This window comes from Ornithodoros turicata, chromosome 1 (assembly GCF_037126465.1).
Source record: "Ornithodoros turicata isolate Travis chromosome 1, ASM3712646v1, whole genome shotgun sequence".
NCBI classification, from domain to species: Eukaryota; Metazoa; Arthropoda; class Arachnida; order Ixodida; family Argasidae; genus Ornithodoros; species Ornithodoros turicata.
In genome coordinates this window covers 119,646,773-119,657,439 of record NC_088201.1, presented here as the reverse complement: position 1 = coordinate 119,657,439, position 10,667 = coordinate 119,646,773, and the positions used below count along the sequence as shown (strand labels likewise).

General features: G+C 47.5%; 1 protein-coding gene across 1 annotated transcript; it reads left to right on the top strand.

Moving 5' to 3' along the window:
• The first annotated feature begins 645 nt into the window (after nucleotides 1–645).
• On the top strand, nucleotides 646–4,638 carry LOC135384381 (uncharacterized protein K02A2.6-like). The gene has a single exon (XM_064613586.1). It carries the CDS (start codon nucleotides 646–648, stop codon nucleotides 4,636–4,638), a length of 3,993 nt encoding a protein of 1,330 aa, XP_064469656.1.
• Nucleotides 4,639–10,667: the final 6,029 nt, after the last annotated feature.

Sequence of the window (10,667 nt, the reverse complement as noted above, 5' to 3'; positions counted from 1 at the left end):
CTGTACGGAGTGAAAACGGTCACTTCAAAGGGTCGCTGAAGAAAAAATGCCAAACTCAGAAGATATGAGAAAAAATTCGACGTTTTTAGCGCTCATCGCTCCTGGACGGCAGGCTAGATATCCATAAATGAAGTATGCTTTTATTGTGCAATCTTTCCTCTATCGTTCAGTTTATGGGAAACGATTCTAACCCGTTTCGTTGCCGCAAGAGATGTCAGTAAAGTTAAGCGAGAGCTGAAAATATCCGATGTTTGGTATGGCATACCCCAGCCGCTGCAACACTTATTCCAATAATTTTGCGGTTGCTGAAAGGCCAACGTATCCCCTAAGTCTAGCTGCAGAAATATGTTGCACTTTTTTTGCAGGTTACTTGTATGTTTACTTACTTATATGCATGTTTTAGTAGGGTGAACGCAGCGAATTTTTCTATGTGCCCAGGTTTCGCCGTTGTGGCTGTGGTGGCGCGGCTACCAAGAAGAAGATGCGCGAGAGCACGATATTCTACTCTGGCGTGTGCCAGTTATTCTTTGAGTTCTTGGGCTGTTGAAGCCATGTCCGTTTCCTGCTCAGTCTTCTATTAAAGAGGTTTGTTGAACCCACCCTACGGTTATCTCAACTGGCGACGAGCGCAGGACTTCTCAGAAGATGCAGGGGGATGAGTCTCGAGTTATTTCAACCGGTGCAGGTTCGGACGATGGTGTTCGGCGGTTTCGCAGCCCTGGAACGTTTGATCCTGACAAGGAAGATTGGAACCTCTATGAGATCAGGTTTCTAGCGGCTATACGTGTGGCAAGAGTCACGGACGATGCGGACAAGAGTGGACTTCTAATTTCGTCGCTGAGTCCGGCAGTCTTCAAGCGGCTCTATAACCTGCTGCAACCGAGGAACATCATGGAGGTACCTTTCAAGGACCTTACTGCAACGTTATCTGACCATTTCACTCCGAAACGGTTCAAGGAGTTTGAGAGATACAAGCTTTTCTCAAATCGTCAGGAGGACGGTGAGTCAGTGAAGGATTTCGTTGAGCGGTTGTCGGCAATCATTTCCCGCTGTGAATATGAAGGAGAGTCTGACGTCCGAGCATGTTCCCTGATGACAGCGTTCATCGTAGGCCTCCGGGATCAGCGCATCCGCGCGCGACTTGTTCTGGAAAAGACCTTGACAATGGACACAGCGATCCGGCTCGCTGAAAGTTTTCTGGCCGCGGAGGCAGAGTCGAAGCAGTTGCATGCAGAACCCTCTGTGCACAAGGTGACAGTCAAGCCGGAGAGCAAGGAACGATGTTTCCGGTGTGGAAATTCAAACCACTCGCAAGAAACGTGCAGATTCCGCAACGAGGACTGTCACGCCTGTGGCAAAACCGGACACATCTCGAAAATGTGTCGTTCATCCGCTTCACAGGGAACGCGGAAGAAAGGTAAACATTTTCGGAAGGTGAAGCTTGTGACCGACGTGTTTCTTGCGGACGACCAAGACGGGAAGTTCATTGCTTGTAGTATCAAAGACAAGGACGTCATCCTGCAGGTCGATACGGGATCGCGGGCAACACTTCTGGATGAAAGGACGTTCAAGAGGTTGGGTGAGCCAGAGCTATACCAATCTCCGTACCGTCTTCGTGCTTTCAACAAGGACGAGATACCACTTCGTGGAGCAGCAGATCTCGATGTTTCCATAGGTGGAAGGGTAGAAAAGCTTCAGGCACTCTTTACCCGGATGGAACATACCAATCTGCTTGGAAGGGATTGGATACGTGAGCTTGGCATCGACCTCAACACATTATTCGTGGGCAAGATATTGACAGCTCCGAAGTTGGAAGGCGTCTTAGGAACGTACCCGGATCTTTTTCGAAGCCAACTAGGAAGGTGCACCAAGGCTTTAGTCCACCTTCATCTCAAGAAAGACGCTGAGCCGAAATTCTTCAAGCCCCGGCCGATCCCTTTTGCGTCTCGGGAAGCGGTTGAAGCTGACCTGCAACGGCAAGTACAGAATGGGTTGCTGGAACCTATCGAGGTGTCGGAATGGGCCACTCCCATTGTAGTGGTGCCCAAGCCAAATGGAGCCGTACGAGTCTGCGGAGACTTCAGCGTCACTGTGAATCCGCAGATCGAAATCGCACAGTACCCGTTACCTAGACCTGAAGAACTTCTGGCGACATTAAATGGCGGTGAGAAGTTCACGAAATTAGACTTGTCCGAAGCATACCTACAGATGGAGCTGGACGAAGAAGCTAAGAAAATCTTGGTGATCAATACTCACAAGGGCCTTTTTCAATTCAATCGAATGCCCTTCGGCATCGCATCTGCCCCAGCCGTTTTCCAGCGTACCATGGAACAGGTGATCGCAGGGATTCCTTCTGTGGCCTGTTATCTCGATGACATCATCGTGACTGGCCGAAACGACAAAGAGCATCTGGAAACCTTAGAGCAAGTTTTGTCACGTCTCCGCGAGTTCGGCTTCACTCTCAAGAGGGAGAAATGTGCCTTCCTGCAGCGGCAGGTTGAGTATTTGGGACACGTGGTTACTGCGGAAGGTTTCCGACCATCACCCAAAAAAGTATCAGCGATTCTGAACATGCCACCGCCAACACAAGTTTCAGAACTGTGCTCATTTTTGGGGCTGGTACAGCACTACGGAAAGTATCTGCCGTCCTTGTCCGATATTTGTGCTCCACTCAACAGCCTACTCAAGAAGTCGACATCTTGGCAATGGTCTGCGTCTTGCGTAGATGCGTTTGAAACAATCAAGAGGAAGCTCGTCTCCGCTGAAGTACTCACCCATTATGATCCACGGAAGGACATATTTCTGGCGGTGGATGCTTCTTCGAAAGGTATTGGGGCCGTCATCTATCATCGCATCAACGGCGAAGACCGACCGATTGCGCACGCTTCGAAGACACTGACACCAGCCCAGACAAAATATGCTCAAATAGAACGGGAAGCCCTTGATATTATTTTTGGCGTCCGAAAATTTCATCAGTATTTGTGGGGACGGAAGTTTACACTCTTCACCGACCACAAGCCGTTAACTGTAATTTTTGGACCCTCAAAGGGCATTCCCGCGACAACGGCGAGTCGTCTGCAACGGTGGGCCATCATTCTAATGAGCTACGCGTTCGACATACAGTTTAAATCGACGACGAACATCGCAAATGCAGATGGCCTGTCTAGGTTGCCCGAAGGCGCCGATCTGGAGTTCGATCAGCAAATGGAAGAAGGTATTTTCAACGTTGTGGACGAGGAGATTAATGCGGTGCAGGATTTTCGCATGCACACTCTTCCAGTCAGAGCTAAGCAGATTGCTGAGGCGACTCTTCAGGATCGATACTTGAAGCAAGTAAAAGAGTACATTGCAAGTGGCTGGCCCGAACGCGTAGAACAGGAGTTGGTTCCGTACTGGCAACGACGAGCTGAACTTACAACACACCGTGAGTGCGTTCTTTGGGGCCTACGCACCGTTATACCTCAAAAGTATCGCGCAGCCCTTCTGGATACGCTCCACGAGTGTCATGTAGGACAAAATAAAATGAAGATGTTGGCTCGCTCATATGTGTGGTGGCCAGGGCTGGACAAAGACATTGAATCCAGAGTGAGAGGTTGCGATCAATGTGCGTCCGTTGCAGCGCAAGAGGTTCCGGTGCCACTTCACCAATGGGAGCCGCCGGATAAGCCGTGGTATCGTCTGCACGCAGATTTTGCGGAGCTTCATGGGAAGCATTATCTCATAGTCATCGACAGCTTTAGCAAGTGGCCAGACGTGAGGACTATGACAACAACGACTGCAGACAAAACGATAGACACGCTCAGAGACATCTTCACTCAAAATGGGCTCCCTGAGGTTTTCGTGACGGACAACGGACCTCCGTTCACAAGTCAACAGTTTCGGAAATTTCTCGAAGACCAGGGAATTCACCATGTGCTAACGCCCCCTTACCATCCCAAATCAAACGGATTGGCAGAGAATTTTGTGCGGACATTTAAGACTGCTCTGCGCCGTTCAAGCGGAGGGGGAAGGGAAAGCATAGGGGAATTCCTCTTCAAGTACCGAGTCACTCCCCATGTGACCACAGGGCGTCCACCCTGTGAGCTTCTCAATGGCAGACACTACCGCTCTGTTTTGGATCTTGTGCGACCACCGGGACCAATCCCTTTGGTGATGTTTTCAGGTGCCAGGGAACGTCAAAAGAGATGTCATGACAGGCGAGCGCGCGACAGGTCGTTTGGAAGCAACGCGAAGGTGTGGATGCTGGACCCTCATCAGAAAGGTCATTGGAAATGTGGCACTGTTGTGGACAAAGAAGGATCAGTCATTTTCAAGGTTCGGGATCTTTCTGGGAAGGTACAACGGGTACACAAAGACCATCTCAAGGCAAGAGAGTCTTCCGATACCTGGGATACTGAATCACTTCCCAAACCCCCGACAGAACATGAGCCACCGGAAGAACCAACATTTCCTCTACCCTTCCCGGAAGTTGAGGACACTTGCAGTGAGGACGGCCACCACCGTACGACGCAAGATGCCCAGCCGTCTCAAGGGGCAGGAGCTGCTCCTTCAGGAGAAAAGTCTCCTCCTTTGAGTACAACCACACGTAGGTATCCGGTCAGGAGGCGTCGGCCGGTAGATCGGTTCCAACCGACTTAAAGGGGGAGGTATTGTGGTGGCGCGGCTACCAAGAAGAAGATGCGCGAGAGCACGATATTCTACTCTGGCGTGTGCCAGTTATTCTTTGAGTTCTTGGGCTGTTGAAGCCATGTCCGTTTCCTGCTCAGTCTTCTATTAAAGAGGTTTGTTGAACCCACCCTACGGTTATCTCAGTGGCCTTGCACTCCGACTCCACTTTCGAGTGGCACAGCATCGCGCGTTTTGAATTCCACTTGCCTTCAGTCTTCCTGATGTTGCATTGGTTCCCGCTGCAGGCACTTGTTTGTGGACATGTCCACGTCGGCATTCTTATTTACGTGCAAACCTTTCAGATGCTGTTGCGAGACCAACAGATGACGTCTGTCTATTATGCCGTAGCGACTGAGAGTGGAGTACTGATTGACAATTTGTAGCTGAGTATATCAACAACTCTTGAAACAGTTTTGCTAATACTGCACAGAGTGTGCGCCGAAAAAAAATTGTTGTACTGGGAAGTGCTATACCAAGTGGCTCATAGCTGGAGGTGCCGTGTTTATTAGAGCCGCAAGAAGAAGTAACGAAAAACTGTCATTAGCTTAACTTACGTACATTACATTAACTTACGTAAAGCATTAACTTACATTACGTAGGTAGCATATGCATCCCCTGAGCCCCTATATTATTTGGTCAATTAGACAGGATTTCGTCAATAACAGGAAGGTTGCACCAAGCGAGACCGTGCGAACCCTTGTCGAGAGAACCTTGTGTGTGTAGAGAGAACCCTTGCCCCTCATTATTTTTTATTAATATATGTCACAAATAGATGTCACGATAATTTCATCGCAGAAAGGCATGGTACCTATGCAATGTAGGCTGACAGTTTTTGTTACTTCTTTTTGCGGCTGTAATGAAGCAATTAGCCACCGCTGGTACCGCTTCCCAGTACAGAATTTAATTAAAAAATTAACACCTTGTGCGGTATTGACAAAAGTTGTTGCTATACTCGGCTACTCCTGATAGTACTCCACTCTCAGTTTCTGAGGCATAATAGACAGACGCCATTGATGTTGGTCTCGCAACGGCATATAAAATGGTTGCTCGTAATTAAGAATGCCGACGTGGACATCTCCACAAACAAGTGCCTGCAGCAGGAATCAATGCAACATCAGGAAGACAGAAGGCAAGTGCAATTCAAAACGCGCGATGGTGTGCCACTCGAAAGTGGAGTCGGAGTGCAAGGCCACAACGGCGAAACCTGGGCAAAGAGAAAAATTCGCTGCGTTCACCCTACTAAAATAGTGCAACATATTTTTGCAGCTGGACTTAGGTAATATGTTGGCCTTTATGTAACGGCAAAATTATTGGAATAAGTATTGCAGCAGCTGAGGTATGCCATACCAAACATTGGCAATTTTCTGCTCTCATCTGACATCTCTTTCGTCAACGAAACAAGTTAGAATGGTTTTCTATATATTGAACGATAGAAAAAAGATTGCGTATTGAAAGCGTACTTCATTTAGGGATATCTGACATGCCGCCGCCGAGCTATGAGCGCTAAAAGATGTTCAACTTTTGTCATATCTGTTTACTTTCGCATTTTTTCTTTAGCGTCCCTTTAAAGTGACACTATTTTCACTTCGTATAGGTATACTACAGTGCCCGGACTTTACATGTGTTACCTATGAGGGCTGTGACGCGAATGGAATGTCATCAGTAAGGCTGCAAAGTCGCGAGTAAAAATCAAGTCGCGAAGACGGCGCCACCTTAACCCCTCTCCATCTGTGGACTGGTTGATCGTGGGAAGCTCCGGGTACTTGCTTTCTTCTTCACTTAAGGTCGTTTACAACCTACATTTCTTTCACTGAAATCAAAAAATGTCATCGGCGGACCTCGACCTCGGCGGTCGATTTAAAATGGAATTACCCAACACCATCCCCAAAAAGATGCTCTCCGTCACACACAAGAGGACACACACTCCCAGAATTGCAAATAATGGTAGCTTAACTGTCACTGTAAAGTCCCTACTTGCAGCAAAGGGCCTGCTGAACCTCACCAGCCTCAGCAACTCAGCTATCACGACGCGCATACGATAGTTTTATTGGCGTAACATTAGAAAAATCTCGGCCGTTCGTACTCCTTATACGGACGAGCAGCTGCTCGAATTTATTTGTCCATAGAAGCGCGTAGGCAGCGCGCTTATTACTTTGATGAGAACTGCGTCACAGACTCTTGACCCTCACACAGTACTGTCATCGCTTTCCAGTTTGACACTGAATGTGACAATGGACCTCTGATATCCTGCTGTATTTTTGACTGATTAGATGAGTCACAAACCTCTGATGTCTAATGAATACGTCCCAAGCAGCTTTAGTAACGAAACGATGAGCAGACGTGATGGTTGAATGTTGCATATTCATGTATGCATGGTGTTTTCTGATGTTCGACTGTTGAACATTATGCTGTTTCGCGTATTCGATCCCGTGAGGTGCTCCGTTCGTCAGCACCCTCCCGAGGCTCTAAAAGCTGTGCGTGGTTGGGAACGCTTAGAGCAAAGCAAACAGGACAGCACAAACACCGCGTTCGTAGTGTGTTTTTGCCGTGCTTGTGCTGCTATGTGTGTTTTTGTTTTTTCGCTGACGTTATGAAGTATGCAGTATGAGCTGCTCCTTCAGGAGAAAAGTCTCCTCCTTTGAGTACAACCACACGTAGGTATCCGGTCAGGAGGCGTCGGCCGGTAGATCGGTTCCAACCGACTTAAAGGGGGAGGTATTGTGGTGGCGCGGCTACCAAGAAGAAGGTGCGCGAGAGCACGATATTCTACCCTGGCGTGTGCCAGTTATTCTTTGAGTTCTTGGGCTGTTGAAGCCATGTCCGTTTCCTGCTCAGTCTTCTATTAAAGAGGTTTGTTGAACCCACCCTACGGTTATCTCAGTGGCCTTGCACTCCGACTCCACTTTCGAGTGGCACAGCATCGCGCGTTTTGAATTCCACTTGCCTTCAGTCTTCCTGATGTTGCATTGGTTCCCGCTGCAGGCACTTGTTTGTGGACATGTCCACGTCGGCATTCTTATTTACGTGCAAACCTTTCAGATGCTGTTGCGAGACCAACAGATGACGTCTGTCTATTATGCCGTAGCGACTGAGAGTGGAGTACTGATTGACAATTTGTAGCTGAGTATATCAACAACTCTTGAAACAGTTTTGCTAATACTGCACAGAGTGTGCGCCGAAAAAAAATTGTTGTACTGGGAAGTGCTATACCAAGTGGCTCATAGCTGGAGGTGCCGTGTTTATTAGAGCCGCAAGAAGAAGTAACGAAAAACTGTCATTAGCTTAACTTACGTACATTACATTAACTTACGTAAAGCATTAACTTACATTACGTAGGTAGCATATGCATCCCCTGAGCCCCTATATTATTTGGTCAATTAGACAGGATTTCGTCAATAACAGGAAGGTTGCACCAAGCGAGACCGTGCGAACCCTTGTCGAGAGAACCTTGTGTGTGTAGAGAGAACCCTTGCCCCTCATTATTTTTTATTAATATATGTCACAAATAGATGTCACGATAATTTCATCGCAGAAAGGCATGGTACCTATGCAATGTAGGCTGACAGTTTTTGTTACTTCTTTTTGCGGCTGTAATGAAGCAATTAGCCACCGCTGGTACCGCTTCCCAGTACAGAATTTAATTAAAAAATTAACACCTTGTGCGGTATTGACAAAAGTTGTTGCTATACTCGGCTACTCCTGATAGTACTCCACTCTCAGTTTCTGAGGCATAATAGACAGACGCCATTGATGTTGGTCTCGCAACGGCATATAAAATGGTTGCTCGTAATTAAGAATGCCGACGTGGACATCTCCACAAACAAGTGCCTGCAGCAGGAATCAATGCAACATCAGGAAGACAGAAGGCAAGTGCAATTCAAAACGCGCGATGGTGTGCCACTCGAAAGTGGAGTCGGAGTGCAAGGCCACAACGGCGAAACCTGGGCAAAGAGAAAAATTCGCTGCGTTCACCCTACTAAAATAGTGCAACATATTTTTGCAGCTGGACTTAGGTAATATGTTGGCCTTTATGTAACGGCAAAATTATTGGAATAAGTATTGCAGCAGCTGAGGTATGCCATACCAAACATTGGCAATTTTCTGCTCTCATCTGACATCTCTTTCGTCAACGAAACAAGTTAGAATGGTTTTCTATATATTGAACGATAGAAAAAAGATTGCGTATTGAAAGCGTACTTCATTTAGGGATATCTGACATGCCGCCGCCGAGCTATGAGCGCTAAAAGATGTTCAACTTTTGTCATATCTGTTTACTTTCGCATTTTTTCTTTAGCGTCCCTTTAAAGTGACACTATTTTCACTTCGTATAGGTATACTACAGTGCCCGGACTTTACATGTGTTACCTATGAGGGCTGTGACGCGAATGGAATGTCATCAGTAAGGCTGCAAAGTCGCGAGTAAAAATCAAGTCGCGAAGACGGCGCCACCTTAACCCCTCTCCATCTGTGGACTGGTTGATCGTGGGAAGCTCCGGGTACTTGCTTTCTTCTTCACTTAAGGTCGTTTACAACCTACATTTCTTTCACTGAAATCAAAAAATGTCATCGGCGGACCTCGACCTCGGCGGTCGATTTAAAATGGAATTACCCAACACCATCCCCAAAAAGATGCTCTCCGTCACACACAAGAGGACACACACTCCCAGAATTGCAAATAATGGTAGCTTAACTGTCACTGTAAAGTCCCTACTTGCAGCAAAGGGCCTGCTGAACCTCACCAGCCTCAGCAACTCAGCTATCACGACGCGCATACGATAGTTTTATTGGCGTAACATTAGAAAAATCTCGGCCGTTCGTACTCCTTATACGGACGAGCAGCTGCTCGAATTTATTTGTCCATAGAAGCGCGTAGGCAGCGCGCTTATTACTTTGATGAGAACTGCGTCACAGACTCTTGACCCTCACACAGTACTGTCATCGCTTTCCAGTTTGACACTGAATGTGACAATGGACCTCTGATATCCTGCTGTATTTTTGACTGATTAGATGAGTCACAAACCTCTGATGTCTAATGAATACGTCCCAAGCAGCTTTAGTAACGAAACGATGAGCAGACGTGATGGTTGAATGTTGCATATTCATGTATGCATGGTGTTTTCTGATGTTCGACTGTTGAACATTATGCTGTTTCGCGTATTCGATCCCGTGAGGTGCTCCGTTCGTCAGCACCCTCCCGAGGCTCTAAAAGCTGTGCGTGGTTGGGAACGCTTAGAGCAAAGCAAACAGGACAGCACAAACACCGCGTTCGTAGTGTGTTTTTGCCGTGCTTGTGCTGCTATGTGTGTTTTTGTTTTTTCGCTGACGTTATGAAGTATGCAGTATGAGCTGCTCCTTCAGGAGAAAAGTCTCCTCCTTTGAGTACAACCACACGTAGGTATCCGGTCAGGAGGCGTCGGCCGGTAGATCGGTTCCAACCGACTTAAAGGGGGAGGTATTGTGGTGGCGCGGCTACCAAGAAGAAGGTGCGCGAGAGCACGATATTCTACCCTGGCGTGTGCCAGTTATTCTTTGAGTTCTTGGGCTGTTGAAGCCATGTCCGTTTCCTGCTCAGTCTTCTATTAAAGAGGTTTGTTGAACCCACCCTACGGTTATCTCAGTGGCCTTGCACTCCGACTCCACTTTCGAGTGGCACAGCATCGCGCGTTTTGAATTCCACTTGCCTTCAGTCTTCCTGATGTTGCATTGGTTCCCGCTGCGGGCACTTGTTTGTGGACATGTCCACGTCGGCATTCTTATTTACGTGCAAACCTTTCAGATGCTGTTGCGAGACCAACAGATGACGTCTGTCTATTATGCCGTAGCGACTGAGAGTGGAGTACTGATTGACAATTTGTAGCTGAGTATATCAACAACTCTTGAAACAGTTTTGCTAATACTGCACAGAGTGTGCGCCGAAAAAAAATTGTTGTACTGGGAAGTGCTATACCAAGTGGCTCATAGCTGGAGGTGCCGTGTTTATTAGAGCCGCAAGAAGAAGT